The sequence below is a fragment of the Schistocerca gregaria genome, chromosome 10 (genome assembly GCF_023897955.1).
Source record: "Schistocerca gregaria isolate iqSchGreg1 chromosome 10, iqSchGreg1.2, whole genome shotgun sequence".
In the NCBI taxonomy this organism is placed as follows: domain Eukaryota; kingdom Metazoa; phylum Arthropoda; class Insecta; order Orthoptera; family Acrididae; genus Schistocerca; species Schistocerca gregaria.
Genome location: NC_064929.1, coordinates 222,322,033 through 222,341,002, shown reverse-complemented (window position 1 = coordinate 222,341,002; position 18,970 = coordinate 222,322,033). Strand labels below are relative to the sequence as shown.

The window sequence follows — 18,970 nt, the reverse complement described above, 5'->3', positions numbered from 1 at the left end:
GCAGGGGCTGTTTACACTGCTCCTCTTCGTCCTCGCAAACCGTATGTTGGCCAGCAAGGTCGCCTTATCTCTCCCCAACCCCCAATTGAGAACTTTTGGAGCATTGTGGACAGGACGCTCCAACCAGGCCGGCAACGTACTGATTGAAGAAGAATCTGGCACGATTTCCCTCAGGAAGACAGCCAGCAACCGTATCCGAGCCGAAGTAAATGACTGCTCGCAGAACGGCCATAGGTTGGCCGACGCACTCTCGAATAAAGTATTAAATTTTTCTGAAATTGGAATCATTTGTCTGTAGATGTGCATCAGACCTACCGATTTCGGTCCCATTCGGATAATTCCTTCGTGGTGTGTCGGTTTTTTGACCTCGAGTGTAATTGTTGGCCTCTTTGGATAAAGTTGTGGTGCCCTATGGGCTTTCCCGAAATGCCCGTAAAACGTACAGCACGGCTGTCGTTCTTTTTATCCTAAGCAACCTTCCAGTCATTTCGCTACGGAAGTAGGAGTTTAAACAAAAACCAGTATTGGGGAAAAAGCGAGCTCGTGATGTGACGGCTCCTACTCTGTCAAATGCGTGTTTCTTTCCGAGCGTTTGCTTTGGAATCCTATGAAATGTATCGGTTCGAGCAGTTCTCCTTGCGCACAAACGTTTCTGCAGATAGAGCTCTAGTAATGCGCAGTCCACAGAGGTCATCCGGATCCAATCAAACGCGAAACACATTCCTTCCAGTTACCTGGTGTTGCTGCGGAACTGACACCTTTAAGTGAAGGGAGCAGCGTTTGTAAACGCGTGCGGTTTCATCCCGGATTGCGGCAGTCTAACGGTGTACGTAAATTATATGTTAACAGTTTCTGATGCCCAATCCGAAAGCGTTTCGTATAGCCGAATGTAGCAAACTCTCGTCCACGTCTTTTCGTCTGCTCTCGACAAAATGTGCCAGCTCCCAGGGAATACTCTACAGAGAACGTTTTCGCACCACACGACGAAAATAGTCATTATCTTGGAATGTTCCTCGTTTTGCAGACGAACAAAGGCCGCGTGGCAGGTGCGTCGCCTGGGACGTAACACTGAGCACGCAGTCCACAAGGCGCGGCTGCTACTCGCTGCACCACGGCTGCGGCTCGGCCGATGTTTTCGGAGCGGCGCGGCGCGGCGCGGCGCCGGACTGCCGCTGGAAGGCCACGCGTCCGAGAATAAAGGCCAGCCGTCCCGTCCAGGAATAGCCCAGGGAGCGCCCTGGAAGCCTCCGAGGGGCCTTCGTCCTCGCATCACAGAGCTCTGTAAAAACTGCACTTTGCCGGGCGCACTCGCGCACAGTTTCGGCGAGACGCTAGCGGGGTAGGCAGTCACCGGCCTCTTTCGCATCTACGTGGTAGGATAATGAACGTAGGGTGAAGAGTTACAAGTGCAGCTACGCCGATTACGTTGAAGTTAAAATGCGTAAAAGCGTGTCGTGTCAGACTAAAGCAGTCAGTAGTTTACTCCGACCAGGCGACTAAGTCAACTACTGTATTTTATGGTTGCATATTTGACCGTCTGAAACTTAACGTTACATTTTTTCAGTTACTTTGGCCTGTAACGGCCGAAATCAATTTGTTGCTGAGAGTAAATATAGTTCCTTACCGGACAGGCTAATGTTTCGGAGAATTAGTTCAGGATTACGCCGATTCCGCGATGTTGTGACGCTCCTGACACAAACCGAGACATTGTTTGTACCTGCTATTTTCCGATACGCGGTATACTGTAACCTTGGCGGCCCTCTAACAGCAAAACCCAGCCGTTTCGACAATGCTTCCGCCGTCGGCCCGGCAGCCAATGACGGCGCCCTTTTGGACGCCACACAAATCTCTTCGCTCCGCCCAATCGGCATGCCCCAGCGACAAAATGCGCCGACAAATGACCCAGCTACCATCTGATGAAGGGACACAACGAGAAGCTGTCCGAGGCTGGAGGACTGCAGCCTCGGCCGCGGCATCTGCAGCTTCGTTCCCGGGGCTTACAGACACGGCCCGGAACCCACATAAAGCTAACAGGAGACCCGTCGTCCACCAGCTCCTGAAGAGAGCGCTGGATCCGGTGCACGAAAGGGTGCACTGAGGCTCTGGATGGCGCTCAGAGAATCGGAGCAGATGACATAAGCAGAATGTCGGTGGCGGCAGATGTAAAGAACAACCTGGTAGAGGGCAAAGAGCTCAGCTGTGAAGACCGAACAATGGCCATGTAGCCGGTATTTGATGAATGAACTTTCCGACCTGCCGGGATTTAGCAGTAATGGTCCCATAGACAATCAGCAGCAGAAAGCAGTTGTGGATGGAATACATCGGAAGCAGTGAAGTAAAGATGTAATGACGTTGGTGGTGGTGAAATCAATATGCCACGCATGGACCTATCGGCAGAATGGTCAGGTACTGCAGAAAGAACGCTTGAGCGATGAAGTGGTCTGTTGCAACTATTTTTCATTTTCTCGATTTACAAATTGCCAACAGTTGGGGTCAATCTAAGAAGGAGCCCATAACGAACGTTCTGCAGTTCACGGCTTTCGAGGCATTTTCGGCAGAAGTTTCTGGAGGCAGGAGACGGTACTTCCAGTGACACGCAACACTGACGAGCATGCGAGGAAGCGGAAGCGATGACGTGGTTGGTACACCAAATCATCTGGTCATGACGAATGCGAGAACACAGTGGGGGTGCTAACACTCGGTCGGTACTGTGTGGTCTCACTGCTTGGTTGTTACGCAGCCGGAGCATGCGCTACCCACCTTCATTACCCACACTTTTTCCACCAATTGTGATACAACTAAACGAGTGGACTAACCCTAGTTGTTTCCCAAGGTCATTGTTGAGCCAGCGCGGGCCCCACGGTATCTTCCTTGTAGGACTGTACTGAGGAAATTTTTTCGTAGGTTTTTAAACTGTTACTGCATGCACACATGTATTCTCTTCTGATTGAACTATTTTCTTTCGTAAGAAATGAAGCGCTTTTGTAAGGACAAAGATAGTCTATAAGAGCTGCGGAGGCGGCAACGAGAAGAGCCACGTAGTAATGGTGATCCTGGAGAAAGGAGACAATTGTGAAATTCGTGACGACTACCAATATCATCAATTCGATGTCCATGTTTACTTTTGTTCCAAATGATTATTCCTCTCATATCTTTGAATGTTGACCATCACCTCTGAAACACCCTGTATGAACCGTCTTCCACTCATTAATAATGAAAACGGCACCAGTTGTTTTTTGACGCTTAACACAAAGGGTTCCCAGAATTTATTCTCTTTTTAAAGTACATTTGTTTACACAAATGTTTGCATGTGTGATATTCTGCCCCTCTCGCGTCTATCTGAAGTTTGACTTTCATCGGAAAACAGAACAAAATCTTTGCTCGTTTTAATCGCTAATGTTAGAAATGGTATTTCTGTTTGCCTACTGACAGGTAATTCCAATTACAGAGTAACTTCAAAACACGCAAGAGATGCAGAAAATCAGACACGCAATCATGTTGTTGTTGTTGTTGTCGTTGTCGTTGTCGTTGTCGTCTTCAGTCCTAAGACTGGTTTGATGCAGCTCTCCATGCTACTCTATCCTGTGCAAGCCGCTTCATCTCCCAGTACCTACTGCAACCTACATCCTTATGAACCTGCTTAGTGTATTCATCTCTTGGTCTCCCTCTACGATTTTTACCCTCCACGCTGCCCTCCAATACTAAATTGGTGATCGCTTGATGACTCAGCACATGTCCAACCAACGGATCCCTTTTTCTAATCAGGTTGTGCCACAAACTTCTCCCCAATCCTATTCAATACTTCATTAGTTATGTGATCTACCCATCTCATCTTCAGCATTCTTCTCTAGCACCACGTTTCAAAAAGCTTCTATTCTCTTCTTGTCTAAACTATTTATCGTCCACGTTTCACTTACATACATGGCTACACTCCAAACAAATACTTTCAGAAACGACTTCCTGATACATAAATCTATATTCGAGGTTAACAAATTTCAAATTTCTCTTCTTCAGAAACGCTTTCCTTGCCATTGCCAGTCTACATTTTATATCCTCTCTATTTCGACCATTATCAGTTATTTTACTTCCTAAATAGCAAAACTCATTTACTACTTTAAGTGTCTCATTTCCTAATCTAATTCCCTCAGCATCACCCGATTTAATTTGACTACATTCCATTATCTTCGTTTTGCTTTTGTTGACGTTCATCTTATATCCTCCTTTCCATACACTATCCATTCCGTTCAACGGCTCTTCCAAGTCCTTTGCCGTCTCTGACAGAATTACAATGTCATCGGCGAACCTCAAATTTTTTATTTCTACTCCATGCATTTTAATTCCTACTCCAAATTATTCTTTTGTTTCCTTTACTGCTTGCTCAATATACAGCTTGAATAACATCGGGGAAAGGCTACAACCCTGTCTCACTCCTTTTCAACCACTGCTCCCCTTTCATGCCCCTCGACTCTTATAACTGCCATCTGGTTTCTGTACAAATTGAAAATAGCCTTTCGCACCCTGTATTTTAGTCCTGCCACCTTCAGAATTTGAAAGAGCGGATTCCAGTCAACATTGTCAAAAGCTTTCTCTAAGTCTACAAATGCTAGAAACATAGTTTCGCCTTTCCTTAATCTTTCTTCTAAGATAAGTCGTAGGGTCAGTATTGCCTCACGTGTTCCAGCATTTCTACGGAATCCAAACTGATCTTCCTCGAGGTCAACTTCTATCAGTTTTTCCATTTGTCTGTAAAGAATTCGCGTTAGTATTTTGCAGCTGTGACTTATTAAACCGATAGTTTGGTAATTTTCACATCTGTCAACACATGCTTTCTTTGGGATTGGAATTATTATATTCTTCTTGAAGTCTGAGGGTATTTCGCCTGTCTCATACATCTTGCTCACCAGATGGTAGAGTTTTGTCATGACTGGCTCTCCCAAGGCCGTCAGTAGTTCCAATGGAATGCTGTCTACTCCCGGGGCCTTGTTTCGACTCAGGTCTTTCAGTGCTCTGTCAAACTCTTCACGCAGTATTATATCTCCCATTTCATCTTCATCTACATCCTCTTCCATTTCCATAATATTGTTCTCAAGTACATCGCCCTTGTATAGACCCTCTATATACTCCTTCCATCTTTCTGCTTTCTCTTCTTTGCTTAGAACTGGGTTTCCATCTGAGCTCTTGATATTCTTACAAGTCGTTCTCTTTTCTCCAAAGGTGTCTCTAATTTTCCTATACGCAGTATCTATTTTACCCCTAGTGAGATAAGCCTCTACATCCTACATTTGTCCTCTAGCCATCCCTGCTTAGCCATTTTGCACTTCCTGTCGATCTCATTTTTGAGACGTCTGTATTCCTTTTGCCTGCTTCATTTACTGCATTTTTATATTTTCTCCTTTCATTAATTAAATTCAATATTTCTTCTGTTACCCAAGGATTTCTAGCATCCCTCGTCTGTTTACCTACTTTATCCTCTGCTGCCCTCACTACTTCATCCCTCTAAGCTACCCATTCTTCTTCTTCTTCTTCTTCTTCTTCTTCTTCTTCTTCTTCTTCTTCTGTGTTTCTTTCCCCCATTGCTGTCAATTGTTCCCTTATGCTCTCCTTGAAACTCTGTACAACCTCTGTACAACCTCGGTTTCTTTCAGTTTATCCAGGTCCCATCTCCTTAAATTCCCACCTTTTGCAGTTTCTTCAGTTTTAACCTACAGATCATAACCAATAGATTGTGGTCAGAGTCCACATCTGCCCCTGGAAATGTCCTACAATTTAAAACCTGATTCCTAAATGTCTGTCTTACCATTCTATAATCTGATACGTTTTCGTATCTCCAGGATTCTTTGATGCATACAACCTTTTATGATTCTTAAACCAAGTGTTAGCTACGATTAAGTTATGCTCTGTGCAAAATTCTACCAGACGGCTTCCTCTTTCATTTCTTAGCCCCAAACCATAATCACCTACTATGTTTCCTTCTCTCCCTTTTCCTACTGACGAATTCCAGTCACCCATGACTATTAAATTTTCGTCTCCCTTCACTACCTGAATAATTTCATATTCAAGTAAATAAGTGCACTTTAAAATGAGAATTAACTCCCGAAACGCGTTGTGCTAAGCATCAAAAATTTTGGAAGTGGTGCAGTTTTCATAATTAAATCATCAACAACACAGTTGCAAGCTCTCGTGAATCATCTAATGTGACGAAAGAAATTAAATTTTCCACTCATACGCACAGCCTGCTGAAAATGTGTGAACATTCCGAGCGCACAGCAGGCATCAGCAGTGGGCCGCATTAATTGAAAGTCTTCGTCGCGATTACGGTGGGAGCCGCGGAGCGGGTGGTGAATCTCTGTCCACCCCTGGAGCCGCAGTACAGCCCCTGCACCACGGACGCCCCTCCTGACCTTGGGGCGGAACACCCCCCCCCACCACTCCACCCTCTGCGAACCCTCTGTTCTGCTCTCTCTCTCTCTCTCTCTCACACACACACACACACACACACACACACACACACACACACACACAGAGAGAGAGAGAGAGAGAGAGAGAGAGAAATTCCCGTTACTTTCCTACAAATAAAGGACAACCACTAAATTACTTTAAATTTTGCAACATCTTGTTTACAGCCGTTACACATTGCTTTCTCACTGCACGACTGTCCCCTCCACCTCTTTTGCACAAACTCGTTTCTTACGTATAAATTACTACGCCCAACGTCTGATACATATTACGTGATTAAAAAGCGCCGAAACCGCGTTAAAACCGAACCTTACGACGTATCAAGTACAAGGTAACCTCGAATTTTATTCGAATTCCACACTCGCTATAGACTCTGCTAATGCATTTCGATACGAGGTGAAACACTTATTTCGAGCAATAAAGTAATCTGCCAACCGCACTACTATAACACCTGGGCAACAAAGGAGCCAAGTACACGAGACGGGAAAAGCGAATTCTCTTTTTGTCGAATTTGGCTTCGCGTCTTGAGCTTTTAAGTAATCTAGTCGGTTGTGGCAAACTACGTTTGATATTGCCTACAGTGGATAAGAACCGATGATACATTTCAGCGAAGTACGATATTCTTCGGGATGCGACTCTAGTACACTTTTGAAAATCTGTTTCAATAGCGGTACAAGATTGGCGACGTCCCACGAAATACGTGAAGGGAGCTGCATCGCCGGCCACACGGAAGGAGTGGAGCACGGTGGCCCTGCGACACGTTTTTAAGCGGACTTCCAGCTAAATGTATGACCTGCATCACACAGAAATGCGCCTCAACATTCGTTCACCAGCAACACTTACTAGTTGGATTAACTGAGGTAAGGAAGAAAGGAAGAAAGAATGGTCGAAGTAGAGAGGATATAAAATGTAGACTGGCAATGGCAAGTTAAGCGTTTCTGAAGAAGAGAAATTTGTTAACATCGAATATAGATTTATGTATCAGGAAGTCGTTTCTGAAGGTATTTGTTTGGAGTGTAGCCATGTATGGAAGTGAAACATGGACGATAAATAGTTTGGACAAGAATAGAATAGAAGCTTTCGAAATGTGGTGCTACAGAAGAATACTGAAGATAAGGTGGATACATCACGTAACTAATGAGGAGGTATTGAATAGGATTGGGGAGAAGAGAAGTTTGTGGCACAACTTGACTAGAAGAAGGGATCGGTTGGTAGGACATGTTTTGAGGCATCAAGGGATCACAAATTTGGCATTGGAGGGCAGCGTGGAGGGTAAAAATCGTAGAGGGAGACCGAGAGATGAGTACACTAAGCAGATTCAGAAGGATGTAGGTTGCAGTAGGTACTGGGAGATGAAGCAGCTTGCACAGGATAGAGTAGCACGGAGAGCTGCATCAAACCAGTCTCAGGACTGAAGACCACAACAACAAGGAAGAAAGTGTGAGAAAGATATCGAAAAGCATCTCTCAGAATAGACCACTGAACAAAACGGCTGGAACGAAATCGTGGAAGAAACGATGGCGTGGGAGAAGGATGGGAAATGTGGATGACATAGCTCTGGACGAAGAGGCACAGGTGGGAGGATCCCGTCCTACGACAGATAAGCCATACAGAGGTTTAGGAAAATCACGTACTGTCCTCGAAAGTGAGAAGAAATACTGGTCGATTTGTCGATCGATTCGGGCGAGGAGACCAAACAGCGAGGTCATCGGTCCCACGATCTACGACGGGAGAAATCGAGCGATGAACAGAACAGCTCAGTCCAATAAAGGGGAAGGGATAACGTGCAAACAGAGGGGAAAAGGGGCGTCAGGGCAGCAGGTATAGGAAAGAACAGGAGGGGAAGTGTAAGGAAATGGTGAGAGCAGGGGTGCCCCAGAAACGCTACGTGCGGTGGGGCACCAGCACCTCCACCCATACCGTCTCATTATAAGGATAGAATGGCGACAGCACCACGGTAAGAAGACACGTGTGAAGAAGGAAAAAAAGCAAACAAAATGTAGGGAACCTGGCCAGTACGGAGGAAAGATCAAGGCCGCCATCACCACCGCCTACGCTAACTGGGGGACTCAAATGCCACAGGAAAAGTCAAGGGCGTATCCTGAGAGTACAAACCACTTTTGTTAAACTGAGGACAGGCGTAACCGTGCGAGGGCCGTCCACTAACACCCGAGACGAGAACGGTGGGAGGGCACGTTCAGTGCGCAGGGCCGCAAGGCAGGGACAGTCCAGTGAAATACAGATCAACTACTGAGGGGGCCGGGTCAACCTAGTAGGCCACTGCAAAGGTGGCAGACTGCCGCCAGCAGGGACAGAGGGGGTGGTACCAACCGAGAGTCCTCGCACGATTGAGCTCCACAACAGAGTTCGCCCCCCTGAGGGCTAACTGACCACCCCTCAAGTTCACTACCCAGGATAGCTAAGTTGCCAGGAAAGAAGAAAAGTAAATCGAACAAGCAGGATCACCGAGATCAGTGAAAAGGTCATGGACGGCAGAGACCAAACTGTGGTGGGAAAAAAAAACACCGAGCGATAGCCCGAAGGCAACTCATTGAGTCCATACATAACAATACTCGGGTGAGGGAGGACTGTTTCATGAAACAGAGGGCTCAATAGATGATCACTTCCGCACGTGTGGCAGGAAAGAGATGGTGTTTCGTGACAACAGAAGATGAAGGCACACCCCACATGGTCAATGGATTTAGAACCATTGGTGTAGAAAATGGCATATCCTGGAGCTCCCTTAAGCGCATTCAGAGTGATGGAGGCGTTCAGATACCAGAAGAGATCCATCTAAATCCGTGGCCGACGAACTGGGGGCGGGGGAGAACATGGCGAAGAGTTCAAGGAGAGGCAATGGCAGTTACGGTGGAAAGAAGCAAGGCGCAGCCGGATTGGTAAATGTAGCTCAGGACGGGCAGCGGGTGGGCGATGACCCGAAGCCGCAAAGTTAACAAGGAGGCTATGCTAGTGTGAAAGGCGCCAGTGGCAGAACGGGTCCCACGAGAAGCCGCGTGTTAGTGGCAGTTGATCCGTAAACTTGACAACCGTAGACCAGACGAGACAACTGATGCCCGGTAAAGGCAGAGGAAGGTGAGCACTCCGTGACGCAGGAGGTCTGGGCAAGGAAGCAAGGAACACTGAGTTTACGCAAAAAGCCGACCTTCGGGTGACCGACACGGGACAACCGAGTAAGCTTGTTGTGAGCGAGAAGAAACGGAACTGGGGGACCACGCTCCGGGTCAGGACGGACTTTAGTATGGCGAATAATGGACCAGCTCGACCGAAGGGGAGAGAACTGAAGCACCACGCGGAAGCGCACTGGATGGCGCTAGCCCGAGTACACAACGTTCCACATACCGGCCGTCTGGCAGATGTCAAAAGTCCATTAACAGCAGGACACTCAACACGGAGCCCAGACTGCACGGCGGGCGAAACAGGAACTGGCGAATAAAAATAGGCAGGAGGACACAAAGACCAAATTCCTAGGTCTTACGAAGATCTAAGAAAACTCCGGCAAGATTGCAGCGCTGACAGAAAAAAGCCTGCTGATCTACAGCTTCCAACTGAACCAAATGACCGGCCAGAGACCGTGCCTCCCGAAAGCTGTATCGATAAGAAGATAAAAGATTGTGGAGATTATGACGACAATGTGTAATTATGCACGAGGTGAGTATCGTACGCGACAATCTGCACTTTCACGTGGCACAATTGCCACATCACTGCGCCTACTTCAAAAGTTGGCTTCCTTTCCCTCCCTGCCAACAGCGCGATAACGTTTTGTAAACACCGAGTGCACACCACCTAGCTACGATCGAAATTTTACCTTCGTCTCTTATTGCCACACAATACGAGCGAGCGAATGGTTCTTTCCTTTGGTGGTAATTTTTCGGAATAGAAGTCCTCCTGACTGTTACTACAGCACGACTTCGTCCAATTTTACAATAATCGGACAAAGCTCTCGAACCGAGGCACGCGTCCTTCGGCAAGTCGGTACCTCACGAGCCTCTAAAAGCATTTATCTGGCCGGGATTTACTGAAAAACGAGAAACTGACGAAGCTCGCGTTTTCGACATATCGACAGGCAACGGTGGGAACAACTTTTAAAAACAGTGGGAACAGCAAAACGTATTTAGGCTACCGCTTTTTATATAAGACGGCGCGAGTAGTACTATACACAAAACTACTTACAGCCGAGTTTGACAGTTGCCTACGTCACACAGTAACGTCGTGCGACTCTGTAAACGTGTCCGAAGCAACGCTTCAGTGTGCGGCTAGTGCCTTCGTCTGCAGCCATAGTCGAAAGCTGACAACAGCTCAGAGCTCAGGGATTATGTTACGTCTCTACTACAGTCACCATGTTAACTACTAACACAGCCCATTTCCAAAATAGCGACCCACGTCTGTCTCTCACTGCAGAAAGGAAAGTACTCTGACATTCGTGCCGTCGATCTAAAATGGTTAACAGTAATCCAGAATGTTTTACAACGAAATGAAAACGAGTTAACGAATTAGAAGGGTTCCAAAAAGAATTAAACATACTGATTATGTACAAATACTACCAAACTGCAAACGAAACAGGTCATCACCGGTCATTCGTAGTGAAGACATTCACAGCAAATCAAGTTACTGAAACATCAGATCTGACAAATGTAGTGTCACTTCAAGGACGGAATTATTGCGGATTTTCGAAACATTCTCGTCCTCGGTAGCTAATTGCAAGAACCATTTTACGTAAAATTGGCTAGCACACGAATATGTGTAAAATAAATGCATAGTATTTCCGAGATCCCAATGGAAATAACTCGTATAAAGGCTTCCGAGCTTCCGAGAAAATGCTGATATTGCAGTACGAAAATATATTGTTACTGCAAAAAATGGCAATTCCAAAAAGTACTATACCCGCTATATTGTTAAGAGGCTTATTCGCTTTGCAGTTTGAACAAAATGTTGCAATTTCTCAGCCCCAGGTGGCTTCGGTTTTTGTACATATCACGGTGCGTCGACTTGCCGTTTGTGTTGACCACGGAGTGTAAGGCCAGCCGAGTGAACGTACCACAGCGCGTGCGGCTCACCTGGGTGTAGCACCAGTTCTCGGCGACGGGCGTGTTGACCTCTGGCGGCGGCGGGCTGGGCACGCGGGACACGGCCATGGCGGCGGCGGCGACGGCGGCGGAGCTCACCCGCGCCGTCTGCGGAGAGCACTCACTCACCACCGGCGGCCTGCAACACCGCCCAACGCCGCCTCAGACAAGCGAACGGCGCGCCGCCCACAGCGCCCCTAGTGGCGCCATTTCACACAGCACAAGTTATGTTTAGTGTACAATGACAAAGTACATTCGGTGTCGCAGTTACAATTCACACGAGCGTGAGTCATTTTACTATTTTGGCATTGTCACAAGCGAAATGATTGTATCGACGAGTTAACAGAAAATAATGGGCACAGTAATCCGTGACTGTAATGCGTAGCAGAATTTACGTTCGTATATACTACGAAAGGCGAACATACATTTCGAAAATAGATCTCTGAACTATCGTCGAGTAGGGGAGAACGGTATATATTAGGAATACAATATTACAACGGTAACAACCGAGAAATTCATTTAGTCACATCGAGGTGCCAGAAACCGGAACACTATTTTTAAAAAACCGCAATAAAATCGAGGATTACGTGCCCCATCTAACGAACACGTATACTACTGCGTTAATTAGTTTTTTCGTGACATATCACATGCCGCGAGGAGAAAAAATGCAACTTCTGTCGGGAATTAAGTAAACGCTACAAGGAGCTGCTGTAAGGGCCCGAAAAGATTACATAGAATCCAGGTTTATAATGTAAAGACATTCCAACTGAAAACGTTGTCAGGCGCACCGTGTTGCTCAACAATACACGGGCCGAGCAGACGAACTTTGAAGTTTAGAAACATATGAAGAACACTATGACGAGTGAGAAAATAATTAGCAGCGATACACGTGCAGATTACCCACGTTATTTGCCTCCCCTCCCCCCCCCCCCCCCCCCCCCATGAATTTACGATCACCTTCGAAATCCTCCACGACACAGTTCACTTTCTGCAATACGGGACTAACACAGCCCGCTAATTGGCTTCTACAGAAGCGTTAAGACCCCAGGCAATTTCTTATGGCGCTTCTATTATATTCGGTCGGACACACACACACACACACACACACACACACACACACACACACACAACCTCTGGGACACAATCATTCGACAGTCGTAAAAGATTCAAAATATTATTTGTCAACTCACTCGGAAGCACAAGAAAGGGCAGAGGACGAGGAAACTCTGATCACTCTTCTCCCCCTGGAGGTTCTCGTGCGGTATCTCCTTGGCATGCCGCGCACATCTGAGACCGTAACGCCCAACTTCACACGAGAAACTGAACAAATGAAACGCGTCTTTCTTATAACATCGCTGCAACAAATTGTCTCCTATTCCTATGATATTTTTTATATCAGAAAACGCTTGCATCTGAGAAGTCTCTAGTTATTTCAATGCAAATGACAATTTTAATTTTTTAAGTATGCAATTAGTTTCGCAAGTTTACGAAATGTACAGACTATCGCTGTCCACAGAAACGGATGGAGCAGGCTGTGCTTCAGTTGTTTTCCGCCGACCGTTACATTCTAACCTCCATGGATCGTTCTCATACCAAACAAGATAAACTGAAGGATTAAAGTCCTTTCATAAAATGGAAATATTTAATAAGCAAAATGAAAAATGCTCTTATCGTTGCACAAAAAAGGCGAATATGTCCTGGGTAGAGTTAAGGATGTGAAAGGACGAACTAGCTTTTCGACTTATCTGTCAGCTTCAAAGACGTTTAAAACATCTTGACATCGCGACTTTTTACTAGTTAGTATTAGAACTTGTATCGTGTCAACTAAAGCAACATTATAAATGGTATGTATAACGTAACACATGCCATCGCATCATCCAACGTAGCATTTGTCATGTCGTGCAATATGACAGTGTGTCAAGGTTTAGGATGCACGCGTGCCGATTCCAGGATACTTCCTATTATAAATGCATACCATTCTCTAGACAAGCAAATGTATATCTGTTCTTACACTCGTCAGCACGTGTAACAGGGGGGTGGGTTCAAGATAGCTCACTGTACTGTGGAAGTAGTGTTAAGTCGCAAAAAAAAGTGCGAATATGTCAAATTTTCACTTCATTGTCTTTGCAGCTGCCAGATAAGTCGAAAAACTAATGCCCTTCTTTCACATTCCTAACTGTGGCCCAGGACATATTCATCTTTTTTGTGCTATGATAAGAGCATTTTTTCTTTCTGGTTCCCACTTTTCCACTACCACAATTTTGACATTAAGCCACCATAGCTTGGCAACCGATGTAGATGTTTGAGTGACGATGACGGATGTGTTGCTTTTTTTTTCGCTGTCTTCTAAACCATGTTGCTTAGGAATATGTACTGGTACTACGGTTCTTTTAGTTCGCCTGCTTTATGCAATTTATTTTAACAGGGAGAGAGGTGTCGTTATAAACTGAAGAACTGCGCGGAAAAGGTGACTGAAAAATAGTTTAAAACCTGGGATTGGATGGCTTGAGGAATAATATCGGCTATAACCAGTTCAGCTTATGTAAATATGTGAACGAGAAAAGTTGTCAATATATCATATGTAACCCGACAGTATGAATTGTGGAAGAGTTATTACGTTAAAGAAATACTGTCTGTACAGCAGCAGACAGATATCCACACATCGAGTACAATAAAAATGAACTGTTTGAGCTACTCTATTGCTGCGACAAGTTCGCATCCGGAAAGTGGCGAGAAGTTTAGCTGCAACTGTTACCTATCCGGCGCCGGTCGCACGTAGCCTAACGGATTCCAGGGCAACAAAAATTTGATTTCCAATATTTCGCGGAGTTAACGACGTAATTTCAAACCTTTACGAAATAACTACTGATTGATACGGCCCACAAACCGGCTGCAGTTTAATCACTGTTCCTTCAATAGAACTACGCTTATTAATAAATATTGTTATTTACGTTTATTTTACAATCGAGTAATGTGGCAATAATAAATGTGAAAGGAAAAAAAAGGTGTATCGCTTAGGATTTTCGCTGTTCGTGCAGCAAATCTGCAGCATCAGGCCTCACTCCTTTACTATTAACTCAATTCACAACGTAGTTTGCCGATAGTACCCACGTACAACACTGAATTCACCTGCAAAGTTACATCATTGTAAGGACAGTTCTCGAGATATGACGTTTTACACACGTAAGTTCGATTCTTTAAAAAACCGGGGTCTTAGTTTAATCGTTGTAACTAATCAGTTACACTGTGAACGCCGTTCTGCGATATGCTAATTGCCATTTTGAAGGCGGAAGAGCCCCAATGAAAACAACTTAAACACACAGACTGTCTCTGTGACATGGGTCCTCTGCATGCGCTCCAAGCCGTTCTCAAGGGATTCGTTACCACTCTGATGTTGATAGTTGAGAAATCAGGTTTTGGAAGGATTTAAGAGCTTTCTGATGCGATGTAATCGCTCTCCGCGCATTTATTTGTTTGGCGTAAGGCAGGAAACTAAGGTCGGGCGAATATGGGTAATGGGACGTTAATTCGAAGATTTACTCATTAAAATAGTCAACATTTGACGTGCCGTGGCATCGTGATGGTGACTTGTGCGACGTTTACTGTTGCTTTATCCCGAGTTCATCAAATTTCGCTGATTGTTACCTGTTCCTCCGATCCTTTAAACTCTAAAGGAAGGGTCGCGAAATGAACGCCGTAACAAAAGAAACGAGGCGTCCGCATGGATTTTTTTTTGTGCCGGTGCGTCCCTGCTCATGTTTCAGCTTGCCTGCTGTTACGTGGTTGTATGCGAATTTCGCATTTTCTCGGTGGAATTTTTTTGAGCATTTCCGTACACGAGCTGGCGTAAGGGTGCTTTTCACTTTCGGTCAGGTCGCGCGGAATCAGTCTTCTTCACAGCCAAGCGTTCCTGCAGTTTTGGAGGCACTCCTAGGACTGCTGTACCCGGAGCGACGCGAGTTGGTGTGCATCGCTTTCTGGGCAGTGCAAACACAGAGGTGGCGGCACTTTTTAAGTAGCTCGCAAAGCGTCGCCAGCGACTTGCCGTCTGCGTTGCCACGCAGTCCGAGTAGCGGCCTGTCAGCGAACACGGCTCCTTACTTGAAAAAGTGACGAGGCGGCCGTGAATGTTAGCTTTGTACGGGAAGTGGGAAACATCCCATTCTGTTGAACTACTCGTTTCCAGGGGACTGCACGATGGACTTGTCAGAGAAAGCGTGGTGCAAAATGGGGAAATAAGTTCACAAGACATCTATTGTTTAAAATAAAATCACCAGTAAGTCGATGGAACCAAATTTACAAATAAAAAGAGAAGCTGAAACCAAACCAGGAGCGTAGTTTCGCGTTGCAGCGGTTGTGCCGTTGTGTAAAATTACACTGTAGTACGCGAACGAATGTTGAAAACTGAAGAAAAGCCACAAATCCCCCATCCTTATAAACACAGTGATCACATGCAAATTACTTCAGAAGCACATTCCATCATAACCACATGTTTTGCATGCATCAATCTTACGAGGTCCGAGGTTTCAAAATAAAAGCACTCGACAACAAGTTGAAATAAGGGGTCTATTCTGTATCGATTCACGTAATTTAACTAGTCAACATGAAATGGATGTTCAATTTCAGTAGTGCACTTGCCACGGAAGAAGCGCATGTGCAATTACAATTAACAGGTGTGTGCTAAATAATTTCTCGATGCATTTGCCCTCGAATTAGACATTCTAAGCTGCCTGCATCGCTAGCGGTCTCGTGCCTCATACTGCGACCACAATACGCTCTGCGACAGACGCGCTCGCACGCGCCAACTGCGCGGTTCCTCGTTCCGGAGCTGCCCGTCGCCAGCCAGCTAGGTGAACCGCGTCGCCTGCTCGTTGCGTTCCTTTTCAGTCGCTCCACGTGCCGGCGGACTGAGATTTGTAGGAAGAATAACGCTCGCAGTAATGAAGTGGGTCATAAGCAGATTATTCGACCGATCCTTGAGTACCGTTCATCAATATGTGACGCTGAACATAGAGAATACAGTTGGACGAAGTATGTTGTAACATTACAGGACATATTGGGACATATTGAAGTATTCGATACTGTAGACTTTTAGGGGATGTCGATACAGATATGCAAAATGTAAAGGGGAACTTTGGTGATGTTTGAGTGTTGTACTGTGTCAATATTGGGGCGTTTTGCGCAGAAGGAACAAAAATAGAATTGATGTAGGTATATATTGGTGTTAGTAACCTATTTTCATTCAATTTTATATTATATTTCATTTTGTAAAAGAAAGACTCACTGTTTGCTGTAGCTCTGATTAATTGTATAAATTAAAGTTTTGAGCTAAATTATTTCGTATAATATGGACAAGATACTTTTAAAAACTCACCAGCTAAAGAGAAAGTCTGTAAATGAACGTTTAATGCACACTTCTGGAACTTTCTATGGAGAAATTCTATATTATGATCGCAAAAATACGAAAACTTGTGAAAACTGTTTCATAACCTAATTTCGAAAGACGATTCGTATCAAGAAATATTGCTAAAAAGATTTATTTACGTTTTGAAACACGATTTAAATCATTTTACATATAAATAGTTGTTCTAAATCACTCAAGAAATATCCAGAATCAAATGTCAAGATATTTCTGGAAACATCGGTACAAATCTGGTGAAGGTTATCCAGAAGCTGGTAGAAAAATGTTATAAAATCTATTTGGAAATTATGCTTGTAAGAATTTATATGTACTGATCCTTTTACTTACTTTAATCTGTACTAAAATTCTGTAATGTCTAATTTAGTTTTGGGTCGTGAATTGCTATCGTATTGTAAACAAAACATTGTTAAAGACTCTCATTGTTTGGAAAGATATTAATACACCTAGGAGTTGTCAGTTGCCAGTTCGGATATGGATTGCGGTTAGCTCTGAGAGTCAGTTGTTGAGTCTGTGAAGTCTGTCAGTGCTGTTTGTAAATAAACGTCTGTAATGAAGAATTACTTGTTGTCGTCAATATGAACTCAAGACCTTTTGCACGAAGCAGACACCTCCTAATGCAACGTTTTAATTTGGTGTTGAGGAGCTGAAATGTTATAATGTCTACAAATTAAGTTCCGTTTGGTTATACACAGTGCTTTTTTTCCTAAAAAAAAAAGTTTGAGGTTAGTCCGACATGGGACATAATGCAGCGAAAATTAGGTATCGGACTCTTCAGTTGACTATACAGCTCAAATGAAGCAGGCGATACCAAGAAAAACAAACATACAAGAGAAAGTGGTATCGAACACTTCAGTTTACATCACCTCAAATGAAGAACGCGATTAGTACTACCATCGCCCACTATTAGCGGGCGAAGGCACTACACCCTTGTCAAACTGGCTGCCAGCGCTTCAGCTGTCGAAAATGGCTGCCGCAGCTTCGAAGAAATAAATCTATGGCACTCTATCAAGTTCTCAACATCTTAAAAAAATTACTTTGTCGACGAAAAAGTTTAGGGATACGCATCCCCCAGCGTTCCCCCAGAAAAACAGCACTGGTTATATCAAACAAACGTTTAGAGACACAGAAAAAACGACTTTTCATAGCGTGGCACAAGTTTTTGCATGCCTTATTCACAGAAGGTCGCCACCCGTGTATTCAACCGTGTGGTAGTATGTTCTTTCAGCTCGTCGGGACTGTACGGAGTATGGTCAAACGCGTCCCACTGAAATTCCCGTAAGAGTTGTTTGGTCACATTCGCCGTGTGAGGTCGGGCATTATCGCGGGAAAAAAACATCACCTTTTGAGAGTAATCCTCGGCGCTTGTTCTATATTGCGCGGCGCTATTTCTTAATTGTGTCGCAGTAAACGCGTGCATTGATTGTTTGGTCTAGCGGTAAGAAACAATCGGCAAAATGCATTTTCTGTCTCAAAAAACGGTGCACATGACTTCTTGAGGTGTCAAAATTTGCTTAGGCTTAACCTTCGTCGGGGATGAAGTGTGCCTCCATTCCGTCGATTGGCGTTTCGTTTCAGGGGTGTCGTGCGACACCTAAGTTTCATCCCCCGTGACTATCCGAGAAAGAAAACCATCGCCTTCTTCATTGGAGCGTATCAAAAACTGAAGTGCACTGCCCATCCGTTGTTTTTTGTGTCGTTCAGTAAGAATTTTGGGTACCAACGTGAGCAAAGTTTTCGAAATTTCAGTTTTTAGTACCAGTTTCACGAATTAGTGATCATGAGATTTGCGGAACTTCCGTAGCAATGGCACTAATTGTAAACTTACGGTTGCGCTTAATTCTATCTTCAGTTGTGTGAACCGGTTCATCAGTAACCACAGACGGGTGTCCACTTCGTTCTTCACCGTGCACTCGATCACGTCCATCATTGAACAGTCTGACCCATCTTCTAACCACTGAATCACTCGTGGCATTTTGTAGGTAAACCTCGCAGATCTGCCGACCAATTT

The 18,970-nt window shown here is 44.9% G+C and overlaps 1 protein-coding gene across 1 annotated transcript in view; it reads right to left on the bottom strand.

The window, feature by feature from the left end:
* LOC126293561 (protein roadkill) overlaps positions 1-18,970 on the bottom strand; it is a gene marked incomplete in the record, with an annotated part of 69,292 nt that overhangs the window by 44,005 nt on the left and 6,317 nt on the right. The window contains 1 exon segment of the mRNA XM_049986839.1: positions 11,532-11,679. Coding sequence (XP_049842796.1) covers positions 11,532-11,679 — 148 coding nt within the window.